General features: G+C 39.4%; 1 protein-coding gene across 2 annotated transcripts in view; it reads left to right on the forward strand.

Annotated features, from left to right (window-relative positions):
* The first annotated feature begins 2,591 nt into the window (after window positions 1–2,591).
* The window catches only part of GPC6 (glypican 6), a 1,036,531-nt gene continuing 1,018,555 nt past the window's right edge, over window positions 2,592–20,567 (forward strand). The window contains exon 1 of one of the 2 annotated variants that reach the window (XM_019737186.2): window positions 2,592–3,223. In XM_019737186.2, the coding sequence (XP_019592745.1) occupies window positions 3,064–3,223 (160 nt within the window). In that variant the 5' untranslated portion in view covers window positions 2,592–3,063. The remainder of the gene's footprint in view (window positions 3,224–20,567) is intronic. The other variant, XM_019737185.2, reaches the window with a different exon arrangement.

Here is a 20,567-nt window from a genome sequence, read left to right on the forward strand (position 1 = left end):
CTTCTATGAACTTTCATGACATTGAATGCTCATTCTAATACATCATCTAAGCTGTGCTGCTATCTTTAACTGGAATGTGTCATATATATATATATATATATATATATATATATATATATATATATTTTTTTTTTTTTAAGTCAAGTTGTTGTCCTTTCAGTCTTAGTTGTGTGTGGAGGGCGCAGCTCAGCTCCAGGTTCAGTTGCCGTTGCTAGTTGCTAGTTGCAGGGGGCACAGCCCACCATCCCTTGCGGGATTCGAGGAATTGAACTGGCAACCTTGTGGCTGAAAGCCCACTGGCCTGTGTGGGAATCGAACCGGCAGCCTTAGGAGTTAGGAGCATGGAGCACTAACCGCCTGAGCCCCCGGGCCAGCCCTTATATTTTAAACAGTGGTACATTACTCAAGAAGTGGACCAAAAAAAGGGATTGAGAGTGCCAGTGAAGCAAGTTACATAGAGTTCACAATCTTATCCTAAATTGTTTCACCCTCATGATGGGATTAAACAAATTTATTTATGTTTGATTAAGTTATAATTCTTTTCATATACTAGTCTTGCCATAAATGTTAAGGGCATTTTATAAGCATAGGAACTATCTGCAATAACCTAGTGCTGTATAGTTGCACTGAATGCTCATTAAATACTTAATGATTGATTGCTTTTAAAATAATTTAAGCCACATACACTATGTTTTCACCTGTTCTTCCTTCACCTCACCTTTTATTGCATTATTTGCTATGTACTGCTAGGATCAGGGTAAACTATGAGTCCCAGTGTAAAATGATAGGATAACTTATGTGTTTATTTACCCCTTTCCTCTGGGTTGCATAACACACATCATCTGGCTATGACAGAAACAGAAGTTTGAAGAAGGTCATGTCATATATCATAGACATAATGACTTGGCTACAGCAATTCCTAATTCTACTAATTGCTTCCTTTTTCCTACAAAGACACTAGAGTATATTTTGTTATCTTGATTTCAGACTTTGAGGAAAATAAATTGAAACACTCAAGGTCTGCCAGTAGCACCATCATAATGAAGGAAAAAAAAACTGTGCTAAAATTTTAAGAGGAAAAAAATATGTCGTTTTCTGAAAGACATGTTTAGCTATGAACATGTGAAGAAGTCCCTCTGTAAATAAGACAACATTTGTGAAGCATTTCCATAGCTTAAGTGAGATTGAGTCTTAAATGTGAGTCTTTTTGGTGGATTAAGAAAGGAGGAATTTATTAAAAAGAGGAAGGGAAGTACCTATGTTATGATAATGATGAAGATTAGTTTGACTGTGATTGTGATAAAAAATACAATGACATAAATTCCATGAGTCATTCTGGTCATCAATAGACATTATCAGAAAAACATCTTCATGCATAGCTTTATAGGTGAGCTGCATAAAATTGGACATTACCCTATAGTAATCCCTGAATAATATGCTGACCTAATATACATATGACAACATAAGCGAGTACTCATCTTTTTTTGCCTTGGATTTAACTACCTTAGTAGCTCTAGGTACTTTGGGTTTCAACACAGATTTATGCCTTTAGGAATTCAATGTGGCAATTAACATAAGAAAGTCAGTGGAAATTAGCCAATCTGGTGTTTTCAGTTTTATCCCATTTCACAGAACTTAAGTGTAAGATGGGAAGAAGACAGTGAACTGATTCACCACTTAAGAATTCTGTTTATTTGGAAGAAAATGTTAAGTCTAGTAGGGGAGATCACTTGGAGAAAGGGAAGGGAGATAATCACTCTTTCCCCCAATATCTTCCATCATGTACCCCATTGACTCCTGCTGTCCTTTTCCCATTGTGTCTGTGTTCTGGTTTGTTTTCCTAGCCTTCCTCTTCCTCCACATACTAGAGACCTAAACATAATGATTTCTGATCCAAGATTATGGAAATTAAAATGGTGGGAAATTTTGAGTCCAGAAGCAAAAATTAAACAAAAACAAACAAACAAACAAAAATCTATTGGTCTCTAACGTGTGCACAGACTATCTTAGAAACTAAAAGCAAACAGAGCCAAACAGAAATTAGATAGAGTGGTGATTATGCACTGCTATTGAGGGTTCCCCTATATGTTTCTCTCTACTCTGGCTTTATGTTTAGGTGGTTCATGAACATGTTAATGGCAACAATTGAAATTGCACTGTTCTTTACGTCCACAAAAATATAGTTTAATAACATGAGTTAATGACTTAAAATTACTGTGTTTCTAAATTGATTACTTATGTCATTAAAGGTAGCATTTCTGATCAGTATGAAGAATGTGAACACATGAGAAAACGGGAACGTCCCCCCCACCCCGCCTTTTTTTTTTCCTTCTACCAAGTAGAAACAGATCCAGTCCAGGTTTTGCCTTCGACTCTGCCTCTGAATTTGGGCTGTGCTGAGTGTGTAGCACGTTTCTCTCTCTCCCCTCCTTTCTCCTTCTCTCTAGCCTCCAGGATTTCTCTCTTCCTATTTCTGGAGGACTCTCACAGGCTCCCTCAGCCTGTGTGAAGCTGAGGTTTCCCCTGAAACCCGTATATCCCCAATACATACCTCCACGCATACCCATCCCCAAGAACCCCGCGCTCACACCGACACACACGCGCACACACACTCGCGCTCGCCTGTCCACCTCCCTCTCGGGAGAGCCCGCGCGCGTTCCCACCTTCGCTGCACACTTCGGCGAGCCGAGCTCGCAGCGCTCTAGGATTCTGCGGCTCGGAACTCGGATCGCAGCGCTGAAACCACATGGTGGTTTTTCAAACATTTATTTTCTTTCTCTGTCTCGTTTTTATTGCACCGTTTTCGATCTGGGGGGCTAGAAGAGCAAGGCGGCTGCTTTCTCAGCCAGCTCTAGTTGGCTTGCCATCCTCCATCTGGCTTATAAAAGTTTGCTGAGCGCAATCCGGAGGGCTGCACTGCTCGTCCCCTCGGCTGGCGGAAGGGGGTGAAGCTGGGCAGCGGCGAGGAGCGCGCCGCTGGCTCTGGCGGGCTTTCGGCTTGAGCAGCAAGGTGAAGAGCGCACGGGCCGTGGGGTTTACCGAGCTGGATTTGCATGTTGCACCATGTCTTCTTGGATCGGGGCTGTGATTCTTCCCCTCTCCGGGCTGCTGCTGTCACTCCCAGCCGGGGCGGATGTGAAGGCTCGGAGCTGCAGCGAGGTCCGCCAGGCGTACGGTGCCAAAGGATTCAGCCTGGCGGACATCCCCTATCAGGAGATCGCAGGTAAGCGCGGGCGCGTGGCCCGGGCAGCTGCAGCCCTCCGCGGCCGTACGTCCCCCCGGGCCGTCCGGCGCCCTCCTCCTTCCCCTTGTTGCTGAGTTGGTGTTCACTTTCTGTCAGGGCTCTCCCAGACATAGCGCTTCCGCGCCTGGCGGCGGATGCTCCAGCCGTTGCTCCCGCGGGGGAAGGTGTGCGTCTCAGCTGCCTCATTGTGTGCACACGCGGGAGCGCCCGCTTTCCCTCCCTCTGCTCTCGCGCCCTTGCGCCCCCTTGCTTGTTGGCTCCCGCCAGGAGGGCCGGGGAGCCTGGGACAATCCGGGATGGCCGCAGCGCGAGGGCAGATCACGGAGCGGGGCGCCCACTCCGCGCTTCTCGCTCCAGCAAACTTGGAAGAACTGCGGCCGCAGTTTGCCTAGCGCCACAGTCTGAGTGGCGCCTTCTCCACTCCCGCCCTCGCGCCGGCGGGGGCGGTGGAGAGACGCGGAGGGCTATCCTTGCCCCTCGCTCTACTCTCTGTCATTGAGGAGGCCGAGCGCACGGCGCCCCAGCCGGGGGCCAGCGAGGCTGGGAGAACCCCCACCAGGGGAGTCGGCCTCCCGATATCCGCAATTCCGGGCTGGTTTGGGGGAGTTCACGGAATGCTTAAGATTTGGGGCGGGCTTTTCTCATACAGTTCTTCAGTGCTTCCCGGATTGCTGTTGGTCACTTGTGTTTGGGAGGACATCCCAACCACCCGGCGCAGCGCCGGGTCCTGAGCGCGGCCTCTTCCGCCGGCTCTTGGAAGCTGAACCAACTTAAGCGGGTGTCTTAGTAGTGGATTCGTCTCAGGGTCCACGAACCCTGTGTCCCCTGCGTGCCCGGCCACTATAGCAGTTCTCTACCGAGAGCCCGAGAGCACCCAACCGCTTTCTCAGTGCCAGTATGTGGATAATACTTGGTCTCTCAACAACTTGCGCAGCAACCTGGGTGCGCGTTTTCCGGCTCTTAGCTCCAACCGAATCCTAGCTTCTTTGGGGCTCTGTGAATGAAACGTGTCGGGGACAGATAATCCTGTAGCTTCCAGAGAACAGAACTGAGAGCAATAGAGAGGCCCGGAGATGCTAGGAGGGCGCGGGCTGCTCAAACCCGGCAACTGAAGCCCTCAGTGACTTCAGATGGTCACGTCAAAGCGCTGAATTTCCACCAGTCTTGCGTTTTATCAAAGAACTGGTCGATGGATGAAAAGTATTTTGCAGATATAACAGTTTCGCTGCGTAATGGAATTGCTATTTTATTACGGTTGATGTACAAACTCTACAAGTATGGGTTTTTACTGATACTGAAATTAACACATTTATATAAATATAAGCATTGAAAAAAAAATAATCCAATCCATCACGCTAACAGAGAGCATTATATACAGAGAACCTTTTTAAGTTCTGAGCCAGACATAGCCAGCCTCTGGTGCTTCGAAGGCGGAACCTGTGGTGAATTACAAGACTACTTTTCTATCTCTGTCACTTCTCCCTTTTCCAGAACTACTTATTTTGTTAATCAGGGAATAGAGACCAGCTGCCCGTACAGCTCCTTAAGTTTCTTAACTCTCCTCCCCCTTTTGTCTACTGTTATTTCATTCTTTTTAATTAATTGATAAGGATCAGCATTGCTTTTTTTATCCTCCCTGAATCTCAAAGAACTAAACTTTTAAAAGGTTTGTAGTATGGAACACTTCTTTTGGGAACTTTTTCTCCTCTAATCTGGGCTTTTTCAAACTGCATCCTTTAAACACACAGATATTTCCCAATATAATTTCAGATAAGATATCTCAAAGAAGAAAACTAAGTATTTTAAGTTTCTTCAGTATTCTTCAGTGGATAATGGGACTTTCTGGAGACTACAGTTCATGCTTAGCAGGATGCAAATCTCCTTAATATCAAGGTGAAGTTTTTCAGTGTAAATAATTTCTGTAGTCACCATTTACTTTCCTGAGAACATCTGCAGAGGTTAAAATAAATTCTTCAGTAGATATTTCACTACAGTTTTATTTTTTCTGTTTTGTTTTTTGCCTTTTCTCTCCACCCCTTGACAATTACAGTGCTTGCTAATTAGCTACGAATTTCTAAAATGTGTGCCCTTTTGTTAAACTCACTTTCTAGGATTAAGAGTACTATTGACTTTGCCTTAACCCTGGTGTCCTTTGATGCTGGTGGAAATGATCAAGGTACAGGTCACTGTGGGAGTCGGAAGAACATATGATAAGAAAATAATGAATTGCAACATTGTACATTAAAGACACATTTTTTTCAAAGTAAACTTTGCTCAGTGCTACTTAATTACTGTTGAAATTATCACTTAGGAAGTGTGCCCCTTTATTAAATGAATGCTCTTCCTCTCCTCCCTACTTCCTGATACATTTTGCATTTAATTATCTAGTATATGGTGGTTTTCCTTTCTTTCTACTCCTTTTTATCCTTTGCCTTGTTTGGACTTTTAATGGTTTGCTTGAGAAAGGCATATGCCATTTGTCTGCCAGTGAACATGAATTTAAAGGAACTGCTGTTCAGAATTTAGATTCATAAGATCTGTTTCTACTTGAAAGATATTTGCAGGTAGCTTGCCTGGTAAAATAACTGAGAAGTAATAAGGACATTATGTTTCATCACGACATTATTAAAGTTTTACTCAGAACTCACAATTGTGAAATAGTGTTGCCCTTTTCTATTCTAGGATAAAAGGGAATTCTTCAAACTCAACAGAGGGACTGTGATGGATAATATATAAAGTTACACTCTCAGGGAGTGCTTGGGAAGGAGGAGGCCTTCAAGGGGCAGTTTGTACCATTAATCTTCACTCAGCCTTGGTTTTAAAGCATCCCAGGCTGATCAGATAGACTATCTGTCCTTATTTGAGAGACACTCAAAGGGGCAGACTCTTGAGCCCCTCTCAGCAATCCATTCTAATACTTGTTAATTTTTGTGGTATCAAAACGTTTTCAGATAGCTAGCCAAAAGCCTTCATAGTGTACTTGCTTATTTTCTCTCGTTCTGTCTTCTGGGAAGATATTGAGCAGTGGATCATCAAATTCTTTGTGAGGACTGTTATTCTGATCAAAGGTCAGTGTGAAACATCCCAGTCTTTCTTTGAGCATCAGTAATATTACCTCGTTTTCCAACCCGACTCATCTTGATGGCTCTGAACTTCTAAAGGAACTCCACAGCTGAAAACAGCATCCACTTAAAAGTCTGGGCAATTCAGGGGATGTTGTTTGAGGGTCACTGTGCCACTATTTTATGTTTTGAGCCTTCTTGGTGTCATTAATACTTTGTAGCTGACTAGTGGTGACTTATTGGTCTACATGTTCACTTTTTTCATTAATCATCAAATGCAACTTTATTTAACAACCTCTTATATAGAAATTACTATGTGCCAGCACCTGTTTGAAAACATCACCTACCTTAAAAACATTAAACATTGCCTTATTGACTCCTTATAATAACTTAATGAATGCTATCATTATCCCCAATTTTATAGATGAAAAAACTGAGCCACAGAGAGATTTTAAATAAATGGCTTGCCCAAGGATGACTCTGTGAGAAAGTGAGGAAGCTAGACTATAAACCCAGGCCCTCTGAGTCCATAGACTTCACCATGGCCACTGCCATTCTGTATTTGTTGAACGAATGCATGTAAAATCAGTTCTTTCCTCATCTAATATTGTATATAGCTTAGTATTATCAATCACCATGTTTTCCCTCACAGTTCATGCTGAATATTTTCTCTTTATTTGTGACATCTATATTTTAAAAATCACTTTGACTTTGGAATTTATTTGTTCTCAGGAACTGGTCACTCTACCATCACTAAATTAGCCATGTGTTTATGCATTTTTCCCAATCATTTTATTTGTATAGATGTGGTTATATAAAAGTCGGAAACTAAAGAAAACATGTTGGTGTTTTTCAACATACTTGGCCTACTGGAATATTGGGTTAGTACAACAATGCTTACTATAGGAAGTCATCATGGGGATAAAGGGGGAGGGAAGTTTCCACAGCTTAGGAAAAAAAATATAAAACTAACTCTGTTCTCAATATTCACTTTGCTCCTTTTGCTATCTCAGGTATTTTGAGAGTTGGACTATAGCTAGATATTAAGAAAGTATTGAACTTTTCTTCATCTCTTTGATTCTAAAATTAAAAAAATAAAGAACATTGTCTTACTCTCTGCTGATATACTAGATACAGTTTTAGTCCTTTATTAGTTTCAAATTTGAAGATACATAATGCTTCATTTTACCTGGTTGTTGTCTAACAGCCTTTCTGTTTCTTTGGTTGGCTTCCCAGGGAACCTGTCCTCTTTCCCTCTGCTCCTCCCCAGCAAACCAACTTATTTAATATATTTGCCATTAATACACATCTTTTTTCAGTTTGCAAGCTGATATCACCTTAGTAAACTAAGGTAAGTCTTACTCTTTTACAGACATATTATATATCCTATTTGGGGATAAATGATTTAATTTCCATTTGTCTGTCTGCTTCACAGATTTCTGATTTCTTTGCCCTCCATTTAGTTGGCTGATATCTTTAAAATCATTTCAAAGACCAGTGTGAGGTATAAATGAGTTAGCTGAACTTCATTTTTTTCTTCTTTTTATGATTTGTCAAGTCACTAGATTTCTAAAATAATTAATTCCACGTATTAAAACAATCTAAAATCTGGACTATTAGGAGTGCCACTTGTTATAAACTCTTGATTTGGGAATTAATTTTAGAATGATCCTTGCAAACAGAGTTGTCTTAGTTCATTTAATTAGAGGATAATGTGTCATCATTGAGAACAAGAGTTCATTTGAGTTGACTGAGATACTTTTTTACATAAAATTCACATTTTTAAATTGCAGTACATCTTAATAACTTGTGAGTAGAAATGCTGGCTGCTATCAAAAGTGATTTAAAGTGTACATTATGTTCTTTCAAATATTACAGTATAAACATTGCATCATAATTTAAGAGCATGACCAGTGTTCTTTTACAATTATGGGTGAGTTTTATTAAATAAAACACATATAAAATTCAAAATGATTAAGTCCTTTTAAACCAAAGTGACCTACCATTCAGTCACTAGATTTGTAGAGAAATAGGAGTTTAGTGTAGCAAAGGAATTGTTGGTAAAATAATTTTAATAACTTAATCTTATATTTAAGCTCACAAAAGTAACATTAGAAGACTATTTGTTTTCCCCTCTTAATACTCATCTTTCAAAAGACTTTTAGCAAGGCCAGTAAGGTGACTTAGAGTTGTCTTGCCAATATAAACATAATACTTAATATTGGTGCTTTAACCTTGGTGCTTATATCCCTTTACAGACCACATTCTTCTCTGTTGAATTCTTTAGCTGGCATATAATTCAACTTTAAAGAGTGTCATGGATTTCTCCAGTATTATTCAGTTTTCAGTGACTTACATGATATTATTTGAAAGTGTAATTGACTCCTTGGGATGGCATATTTATAAATAAAGGGTTTCATAGTGTTAAGTCTTGGGTAAAGGTTTAAAAATTCTAATAAACCCGGATGGAAATATTTAAGAGTTTTTAATAAGCCTGGATGAAAAATATTTTTAACAAATGCGCCACTTAGAAAAATAGAAATTTGATTCCACATTTATACATTATCCAGGTTATTGATTATTTTTATAACCTATTCTCCATTTCCTTCAGGTATTATTATTATTTTTTTTACATTCATTCAATAAATATTACTTACGTAAGTCACTATGGCGGGTGCTGGGTATAGGGCCTCAGGGAATTTTAATAGGCAAAAATTAAGGGCACCATTCACAATGAATGGTTGAGATGAGTGCACAGAACTAGGGTAACTGGCACCGTGAAAGCATATCACATGAGCATCTGATCTAATCACAGGGTTCTGGAAATGCTTCCTTGAGGAAGAGCAATGGCCTCTGAAACATTGAATACAAAGTCAGTAAGGAAAGGGGAGAGTAGAGGGGCACACACATTGCCTATATGGTAAGAAGACACTGAAAGCATGAGAGGAATTCCAGAACCTGAGGGAAATAGACAGTGAATGGGGAAAGGGGTGTGAGAAAGACTGGAGAATAGCTTGAGGGCAGGGTTCATGACTTGTATGCAGGATCCAAAGATGACCCATACATATTGGCCCTATAGTTACTTTTTCACCACAGGTATGGTATCCTATTGATAATAAACTAATGCTTGTACACATGTCAGTTGTTTTAAATATAGCCCAAAGAAGCATATTTTAAATCATTTAGAGGAGCCTGCCTGTTTTGTGTACCCTGCAGAACTGTACCCAACATCTGCTAGCCATTTGTAAGACCAAGCTGGGGCCTATAAAGACTCCAAGCCACTGCTGCCCTCCACACCCTATGGCTGAGCAACATTTGCTGTCCCCTGGCAATTCGGGTAACCTCTTCCCCTTCCAGGTAGTGGTCCCTCTGTTCTCTCTGGAAGCGCTCACAGGCATCCTGGCAAAGTACACCCAAATAAAACTCTTTGTACCCTACTGCCACCTCCTGGTCCGGCCTCTTTCCTTGATCAGCCCTGAATTCCCTGGAACTCAGTACAAGGACTTTGGCCATTAGCCTAGAGCAGTAAGAAGCTGGTGAAGAAGTGTTTTAGTCAGAACAGGACATGATTTTGAAATGTTCCTTTGGTTGCTCTGTAGAGAATGAACATATCAGAAGGGAGCAAAGGCAGACATAGGAAGAGGAGGAGATATTAACTTTGAACTGGAGTGGCGACTGTGGAAATGGAATGAAGTAGAGGGATTCAAGGAACATTCAGGAAGTAAAATGGGTATCACCAAAAGGCTATTAATCAATCAGAAGCCATTTATTAAGCATCTACTATGTGACTGACAATAAATAGAGACTGTGTGTGTGTGTGCGCGCGCGTGTGTGTGAGAAAGAGAGAGAGTGAGAGAGAAAAGCAGTGTCCCAGAAACATTCATTGAATTTACAAGGCCATGTAAATACTTTGACGTGGTTTATGTGTGTTTTTTTAGTGGAAACTACACTTAATATCAGAAAACCAGAAGAGGACTTCAGAGTATTATTGTGGCTGAGAGAAAGGGATTTCCCAAAGAGGGTGGGGTGAGTTGTTAATTCCTAGAAAGTATAGAGTTATCAAAATGTATGTAGTCAGGTGTGCCCATTTGGAAACTGAAGTCACAGTTCTTTGTCCTGTGGTAGTGTAAAACAGAAATCTTAAAAATTTTTTTCACTAAGAGGAAGAATTAATTAAATTGTTATTTTGCTCCCTAAAATTTAAACAATGCTATGTCCATGGCATTAGCACCAAATATCATTACTGATTCCAATGACAGGATAACAGAATGAAGTGATTTCTATGACCATGCTGAAAGGAGGAGGTAACATTTAATTGGGACTGTGTTAATCAGGGTTCTCTAAAGAAACAGAACCAATAGGATATACGTCTACATATAGCTCTAGATAGAGATATAGTAGATATACATAGGAGGTTTATTATAGGAATTGGCTCCTTAGGTTACAAAAGCCATGATCTGCTGTCTGCAAACTGGAGATCCAGGGAAGTGGGGGTTTATTCAGTCCTCTAGGGCCAAAGGCCTGAGAAGGGCATGGGGAGGGGCGCTGGTATAAGTCTAGGAGGAGTCCAAGGCCCAAGAACCAGGATGTCTGATGTCCCAGGGCAGGAAAAGAAGGAGATCAGAGCCTAATAAGAGTGAGAGCGAAATCACCCTTCCTCTACCTGTTAGTTCTATTTGGGCCCCAAGTGGATTGGATGATATCTACCCATATTGGTCACTACTTTTACTGAATCAAATGCTAATCTCTTCCAGTAGCACCCTCACAGACACACCCAGGGATAATATTTCACCAACTATATAGGTATCCCTTAGGCCAGTCAAATTGACACATGCAGTTAAGCATGTCAGGAACCTTGAAGGATCGATAGCACTTGACAAAGGGGCATGAAAGAAGAAGGCATTTGTGGTGGGTTAAATATGTGAGTAAAATTGTGCAGAGGAGGATAATACAGTACAGAAAAGGATCTATTAAGAACTTGTGAGATATGATATTGAACAGATAAAGTGGGGTTGGATTTTTGATGGGCCTTGAAAAGCCTAGATTTTATGTAGCAGGAAGTAGGTCATCATTCTAGGTTCCGGGCAGTGAAGTGACATGATGAAAATATGGTTTAGATTGGTCAAGCACTACAAACAGAATAGAATAGAAGAGGGATCATTAAAGGCCCAGGGGAGGAAAGGAGGACAGCCAGGGGGCTGTTTTATATGTTAAAGCATGAAAGACTGAGGGCAGAGGACAGAGGAAGGAGTGAATGAATTCATTAGAGAAGGAAGAGGCAAAATTAAAACAAAACAAAACAAAACAAACCAACCAAACAAACAAAAAACATAAAACCTTTACTCTGCTACTTAGAAGCTCCAATAAAAGAGTTTGAAGAAGACAAGATATCAAAATGCTTGCCTGAAGTAATTTGTCACTTAAGATACTTGTGTTAGCAGGTCACAGAAAATCCTGAATCAACTGCCTTTCATATTCAGGGAAAGCCATTAATTATTTCACATAAGAAGTCTCAACATAGAGCGGTTCCAGGAATGAGAAACAGAGAAGGTAACCATATCATCAGGGTCCCAGGTTCTCTCCATCTTTCGGCTCTGAGATCCTCCTTCTATCAGGTCAGCGCCATTATGAAAAAAAGATGGCTGCTCGAGTGCCAAGACTCAGAGTCTCATTATAATGCTCAGAGGCACAAAAATTGATGCTTTCTTCTCATGTTTCTCTTTGTTCATGAGGCAGACTACCCTCAGGAGATCCCTAGATTTACCTATCTTTGTCATTCCAGAGTTGCTTCCTGCACCCATGCCTGGAAGAGAAAGGAAAGGGACTATGGCCATTGACCTGGACTAGTCATAGTTACACCCCCACACAGGGGCTGGTGTCTACCTTCCTCAAGTGCATGGCCACTGAATTGCATGGTTAATCTTCATAATCTTAATAAGAATCCCAAGGAATTGAGGGGTAATGGAAAAATTGAGAAGAACTACTCACACTCTCTGAATTAATTAAGTATTTGTCATTTGTGCCTTAGTCCAGTATTTCTCAACTCTGGCCAGTGGTGAACTTAAAAATGTTTAACAGTTGTCTCTCAGGCGGTAGGGTATGGGAGACCTGATTTGTAGCATTTGCCAGTTTCTATCGTATAAATTTTCCCACCATGACCAATTTTAAGGTCTTAACAGTTTAACAACCAGATCACAAAATTCCTGAAACTTTAACAACTGGCTCTTTCAAATTGGGAAGGGCCAAGGCTATCCTGGAATCCTATGAGATATTAAAAAAAAACAATGCCTATACTTAAGCTCCATGTTCAGATATTGTGATTTAATTGGTCTGGGATGGGACACTCCTTCCTTCTGTCCTCTTCCTCCCCCTCTTTCTCCTTCTTCTCTCTTCTTTTTAATTTCCTCAAGTAATTCTGATATGCATCCAGGTAAGAGCACCAGTGATCCAGAGCCTTGCTTCATAAATATTATCATGCATCAGAAACACTAGGAGGGCTTGTTCAACAAATGTCTGGGCTCCACTCCCAAAGTTTCTGATTCAATAGTTCTGGGGTAGGGCCTATGATTTGCATTCTAGCAAGTTCCAAGGTGATGCTGATGCTGTTGTTCCGGGTACCAACCTTTGAGTCTCCGAGGGCCACTCTCTGGGTTCATTCAATGTGGTTTTAAATACAGGTTTTTGTCAGGGTAGACAGTAAAATTTAGGCAATGATTTTGTGTTATTTTTCACCTTGATCTTGGGTAAGAATCTCCACCCAGAAAGTATTGCTGCTCCAAATTGCACCCCCACCCCCTTAGCCTGCTTTTAAATGTTTACATTGGCCACTAGGGGGACGAAGAGAAAGCTTGATTGGATCAATTAAATTCATTGTTACCTATGCCTGGAACAAAAGGGCCTAAGCCAGCTGCCCAGGTCATGTCTGCATGGATAGGAGAGAACCTCAACATTGCATTAAACGGGAACTAGGAAACCTTTTAAGTTCCTTTCACTCTAGGATCCCTGTTATTCTTTGCTAGTGTGGGTACACAAAACTTATTTTTCTTTTGTCCGCTTTCGAAAATTTCTGGTCAAGAGTAATTCGATTCTCCAACCGCCTCCTTGAGTGGGTTTTTGTGACATTAGCCTCCCAAGTGCAGATCTAGCCATTTTTTCCCTAGACTCTTACGCAAAGAGACTACATTTAGAGCTGGTCAGTCTTCATTTTTTACTCGTTTAATTAAAGATGTAGCATAATGCATTCTGGGCATGCACAAATGTGTTCTGTAGGCTTTTATTGCTTAGTGTTGCTTGCACCTTATTTAAAAGTTCTTGGATTTCTTGAGAAATTGGCTTTCTCTTTTTGTGTCTCCAGGACAGCTGAGATTAGTAGGAGCCAGTGCTCTTTAGCTGAATTTCAGGGAACAGAGGTACTTCCTCTTAAATGCTGCAGTGAAGTTGAGGCAACTATTTCTTTTCAAAGAAAGCTCATTGAGGTCTTCCAAAAAACAAACAAAAAACCACAAACAAACAAACAAAACAAAACAAAAAAACCCCAACTTTCAATTATTATTTTCTTATTGGTTCAGAATAGCTCAACCATCAATAGCAATAGCACTTTTAAAATGAACTTGAAAGAAGCCACCGTGGTTTTAGATATTACAGATATCTTTAAGTGGCAAGCCCTAACGTTTTCCTGAAAAAGTAAGAAAATATTGTATTTTAGCTGTTTTCTTACCTTATTTTATCCTAAATCACAGAGTTTTAAAACTTAAAAAATGGTAAAACTTAAAGTAGTATATTTTTATTTTTATGTTTTTACAGCAAAATGTTTAACAGATGTTTCTAAAGTATTTAAATGATCTTTGACATAATAAGGGCTCTATTTGGAAAATAAGAATTTGTAATTCAAAAGTATTAATAATCTGGAAATGTAGGATTCCTGAACACTCCTATGTGATCTATTATAGCTTTTCATCCAGCTATATATTTGCATTGAACTAAGGGAACATAGTTTACTGTTACTTTTACATTATCAAGTGCTAATGTGTGAAAGGCTTTTATTGTGCTTTTACTATTCATTTGATTAAGTGGTATCTTATTCAATATTCTTTCATAGACTTGGGGGTATTCAGACACTAGGAGGTCAAGTACTATGTTAAAAGCTTAGGCCAATCATTTTATATGAGTGCAATAAAGAATATATTCATTTTACTTATATTACCACATGGCTCTCATAAAAGGTCGGTTTCAATTGAATATAAAATAGGTTGCAAATGGCAAATCTCATGTCATTGACAACACAATTATTATACGTAATCTCTTTTCGATTACTACCTTCCACTCTTAAAAAATAACCTGGAGATTTCTTACAATCAGATAACTTCATGATACATTTTGTATAATAGATATATAAAAATTATAGAAACCCAAGCTTTTCTATGTTAGTCAAACACACACACATATATATATATATGTATAGGATAATAATACGTAAATTCCAGTTAAAACAAGTTAGGTGCAACAGTTATTCACAGCAAAAAACAGGAAATTATACTTGTTCATTTTGTGGTTACCTTAATTGAACAAATTCACTTTGAATCAATTTCTCAGCCAAGGTTACTGATGTAAAGATAAATAATTTAATATTGTAAGAAGTTACATGCATAAACGTAAGCTGATTGCTGTGATTTAAGAGTGACAATTTATTCTTATCCAAAACATCCTTAGCAAATTACATAAAGGTTTTCAGTTTAACAAAGGATTGACTCTATATATAGAGAGATATAGGTTATAATGATCTTAATTGTATGTGGTAACCAAGGTTGCATTTTATAACTCGAATAACAATTTCCTATAACTGAAGAAAACCTATAACATTTTAAAATGAATTTCAACCTTTGTAACCATTAGTTTATAAAGTATAACTCTTAACAAAACCATTGTTATTCCTCTGAAATATTTATTTTCACAAGTTGACCTTGTATTTGGAAAAAAAAACATTTAAAAATGTTCTGTGTTTTGAAAGGCTTTGAAACAGTATTATTTTGAAAAAAAAAAATGAGCCTCTGTCCCAACTATTATAATCAGGAAAAATAAAAAGATGGACTATAAATAAGCAGGAACAGACATTTCCCAGTTCCACATTTCCTGAAGCTTTCTTCATTCAGGGTGACAAAACCGATTTTAACCTAATTAAGCATTAGAGAAAACCCATGCCCCAAGAGATAAGCTGGTAGGTTCCTGACAGTCCTGGGCTGCTGATTACCTCCCAGACACGGCTTGGGAGCTGCTGTCTGGGACTTCTGGAAGGTGCCATGGATGCCCAGAAGGAGGCTCTGCTGTGCAGTGCCAGCCTGGATGGAGGTATACCACCTTAAGCCACATTTCAGCCTGGTTACTGTGGAATTGATTTTCACGGTTCATGACAGAAGCTGTTTTCAGCCCTTGAAAAGGAAGTGGCTGGGGCTGATACTCCTAACACAAACAGCAAATTGCTCCATGGCTTTCATAGCATTCGAGGTCTGTTACCTTAAGGTTCTAATGGCCTTTTAACAGTGTTTCCAGCTGAGCAGCAGATGTAAAGGATACTGAACATTGAAAGCACTGTTCTTTTTTTCCCCTCCTCGAAAGAATCATTTTTTACAGACATTGTACTAACACCGCATCCTAGGACCTATTCAGTGGCAAGCTAGATTTGAAAAACTGAACCAAATCTCGGATAAATATAAAGTACTGTCAGTTCCATAAATCTGTCACTTTATTGGGCTGTGTGTCCTGTATTACGGACAATCAAGAACTGAGATTATGTCACCATTAGTAGTGGCCCCATTTGGTAGTATGTCATCAGAGAGAAAAATAAGTAATAGAACCCCGTGAAGCCTCTAAAACACTTTATATTTTAAGTGAATTCATTTTAATCCTAAAAATAGCGGTGTATTTCTGACAACACTACATTTAATTTTTAGAATTATATCCTGTCTACTTTTGGTTTTCCTTTCTGTTGTTCTTAGTGTTCGTTTTGACCTTCTGTTGGTCAGGGTGTGAAACGTTTCCCGAATAGGAAGCTATACTCTCCCGGCACAATCAATTTAAAGGCCTTTAAACTAAGGTTTGGTCTGTTGAAGAAGGTAGGTATTTCAGTCTTGTAGACTTCTGGGGAAAAAGTTAAACATCACTGAAGAACATTTGTCATATTGGATGTTTTTTGAAAAAAAATTAGAGACACAGTATGTCTTTTGATTTTACTGAGGGCCAAGCGATGGTTCATATTTCAAGTTTCCAGTGGTAACTAGACAAGGTAAGAGAAAAACAGTCATGCAGATGAGTCATCTTTCCTCACTCCAGGAACTTGCCGGTTTTAAAAGCTTTTGCAAGGACCTTTAGGAAGTATGTGAACTGCCACCATTTTTATTTCCCCAAATAGAAAATATACACGTATTCTAACTCAGATGGGAAAAGGCATGCAATTTCCTCTCCCTCTTCTTCTTTTCTTTGTCTTCTCCCTCTCTTTTTTACTAACGTAACTTACCTGGTTTAGAGGAACAAGACGAAAAAATTTGGTGTGATTGACTTTAAAATTAGTGTGATCAGTTTAGCTCTTCTAGGTAACAGTGAAATAAGTGGGATACTTGTTCTGGTGCAGTGGGTTAAGTGTAGACTGGCTTTGACTACTGGCTCCACTAAGCCTTTTTTGAACCACTCTGTACCTCAGTTTCTTTATCTGTAGACAGGGAGAAGAACAGTCCTTACTCTCATTATAGTGATTGTATTAAATGAATTAACATTTATAAAGCTCTTGGAATAGTTCCTGGCATATAATAAAGGATATATACATGTTTGTCAAATAACAAATAACAGATAAATGAATCTCTTGATGGTGGTGGGGAGTGACAATGGAGTGACCCTCCCCAGGAAAGGGGAAGTGTGAGTTTCCGTGGACTCTTCCCATCTCCAGGTCCCTGCTTGCCCACATGACTGACGTCTGTGGTGGGTGTACTTTGTGATCTGATCTTGTGCAACTTGGGAAGGACCTGGTTGCCCCCTTTCCTGGAGTATTCACCCTCACATTGGCCTTTCTTGCCCTTAGGCCTCCTGAATTCCTGGCTTGTCCTTCACCTGGCCTCTGGCCCACCTGTAACCTTGATAACCTTCTATGGTGGGACCATGGCAAGCCTTCTGGTTTGTAACTCAGCTGCTTTCTGATTCTCCCCAGGAGGGCTCCCTAAAGCCATACCTGTGTCCCCAAGGTGTGGGTGTAGCTCTCCCTTTGAGCACTCTGTGCTTCCAAGTTTACTCTAAGGTCTTTGCCAAGTAGCCCACCAGGCAATCTCTTCACAAACTCCTAAACAGAATTTGGGCCTGAAATCTCTCTTATCTCTAGCTTTCCTGTATTGATGCAAAGCTCAAATGGGAGAAACTGGGAAACATGGGGAACCATTACTGTCCTTCTACCTCCCTTCTTCCCACAGACCCCTGGGGCAGGGGTGGGTGTACTACCTTTTTTCTTGCTGGCTAGACCTCAAGCCCTTCAGCTGGGATTGGAGACTTTTGTCTCCTAAAGAGGTTAGGTAACACCTGATACCCATGACCTTGGAGGTGGAAACCTATAAGAAAACAATGAATTAAGTGGTAGACTTAATTCAATCAGTTAAATATTTGTAAAATATTATCCCTGTTACATGTATAATACAAAAACTTTTGAAGAATCTCTCAAATATCAAGTGAGCTAAGAAGAAAATGAATTCTTTGTTTTTTATGGGACTCTTTGGGCTTCCTGGTAGATAGTATTATATAGAAGCAAAAGAACTTAATTCCTTTCCTACTAATTCATTATTTTAAAGTTTTCTAAGTCTTTGAACCCAGTTTCTTTATCTGCATAAAAGGCCAATAACATATTCTGGCTCATGATTTTTTTTGTGAGGATTAAATGACATAATGCATGTGAACAGCCTGACAGAGAGAAGACTCCAGTAAATGTTACTTCTTCCCCCCCAACAATTTCCTCCTGACACATGTATCGTGATGAGAAATCTTTTTATTTCTTATTCAGAAGGGGTGAGAAACCTAGTAGGTTGTAATCTCCACTCTAAGACTAGTCATTTTTAATTTCCTTTTATGATAAGCTTCTAAGAGAGAAGCTCAAATAGAACATTAAAAGAAGATCTTGAAATGCTGTTAAATGTCAAATAGCAAATCTTTAAAAAACAGTTACTTTCTCTTCTTTTTGGTCTTCTTGCAAGTGGCTCTGAAACTTCTCTTTCATGCCACTCTCACAGGTTACATTCTGTTGTGCATACTGTCAGCAGAATGATGGAGCTGCTAAATTGCTTTGATTATTTTAATTTGCGTAAACCAGTGCTTCTCAAACTTGAGTATATATCAGAATCACCCAGAATGCTTGTTCACGTGTGGGTCCCACTCTGGACGTTTCTGATTTAGTAGATCTGAGATGGAGCCAGTGTCTAGGTGATACTGACCGCACTTTGACAACCACTGGCTTAACGTTTAAACCTTAAAATCTCAGTGGTACGCTTAGTTCTCCAGTGGCTTGCGAATACATTTCAACCTTGGTTTGACATCTTGGTTTGACATTCAAGAACGCAAACTATCTTTCTAACTTACTTCCAAGCCCCCCTCCTCGAATTTCTGTCTGATAAGACCTTTTTCACTAAACTTACTTAACTTACTTTTCTTTCTGTGTCTCATTTCATTTGCTACCACTCATGACAATGCTTGGTCTGTCCTCCCCACTTTTCTTGACCAAGTAAAATCCAATTTAGCTCAAATTACCTTTCATGAAATCGTTCTAGGCTATCCAGTCACCCCCGCCCCCCCCACCTTTTTTTTCTTTGCCAAGCTTGTATAGTGTTTTTCTATTCATTTGGTAATTAATCAAATTCTGCCTTGTCACGACCCATACTGTCTTGAGTCATTTACAATGAATCCCTTAATTTTTGTTTCCCAAATTTTGTAATAGCTGAGGATACTTTAATACATATTTGTACTCCCCAGAGTACAGTACTTGCATATAGTAGACTTAATAAATAATTGACAATTTCTTGATTGGAAATATAAAGAGTTTTTTTTTTTTTTTTTTTTTTTTTTTTTTGCCAGGCCTTCCAGACAACTTTAATATCAAAATGAAACAGTGTAATAATATAACGACATCCTTATATTTTCTTTGAAAGATTGCAGCTGATAAGTTATATTAACTTAAGCCAGTGGAAATCAATTTGTGGAAGTACAGACCAACAGAGTTAATTGTGTGGAACATGTGTTTTGTTGCTTTCATTTTATTTTAAAGCATAATGTTTCTCCCAATGAACTGTCTACTCTATATGACTATATAAAAAGTGCTTTCTCAAAAATGTGACTTATTTTTGCTATCACTGACAGCAATTTTCAAATACCTGGAAAGATTAGAGAAGTTAAATGTAAAGGGTACTGTATATTGCAGTGACATTTCCTTGGGGATAAAGACGATGATAGAGAGTAAAGTTAGTTTAAAAAGTCAGGCCTAGGGATAAAGCAATCAAATTGTACCACGTTTGGAATGATCTGTTTATGATGGCTTTGAATAGTAAATTGTGCTGCTGGGATGTTCATAGGAACCACTTGTAATTTTGTGCATTCCATTTTAAGTTGTTACCTGCCTAGGTTCTCTTAACTTACATCAGTTCAGGTCAATGAAATTTACTTTTCATTACTTGGTTAAAGAATAGTACCCACAGTTTCCCTGCCCTTGAGGTACACACAGATTAGTGAAGTCAGACAGATAGATGGTTCATTTCACTATAACGTGAAGTATGGAGTTTTCCTCTGGGAGCCCAGAAGAAAGCAGGTAGAGGTTGGAGAACAAGTATACAGGTAAGCCATTGGAGGAGGAAAGGAGAGGTAGTGAGGGCTCTGAATCAGGGATTATGAAATGCCTTTTTTTTCTTGCACTAGAATAATTTATTTCTTATATAGTATCAATTGTTCTTTCAAATAAATGGATGAACCCTAATTCTATAGTAAATAAGGAACGTTAGATTCCTCTGCTAAATAGAAGATCATACCCAATAAACTCCCTAAAAAATAGGCAACCCTTTTTTTTCAATATTCATTTCTTTCAGTTACAGTTGATAGTCTATTATTTTATATTAGTTTCAGGTGTACAGCGTAGTCGTTAGGCATTCATATAATGGATGCACTGATCCCCCTGGAACGTCTAGTACCCACCTGGCAGTGTACATAGTTGTTGCAACTATTATTGACTATGCTGTACTTTACATCCTCAT

The sequence above is a fragment of the Rhinolophus sinicus genome, linkage group LG04 (assembly GCF_036562045.2).
Source record: "Rhinolophus sinicus isolate RSC01 linkage group LG04, ASM3656204v1, whole genome shotgun sequence".
Classification (NCBI taxonomy): Eukaryota; Metazoa; Chordata; class Mammalia; order Chiroptera; family Rhinolophidae; genus Rhinolophus; species Rhinolophus sinicus.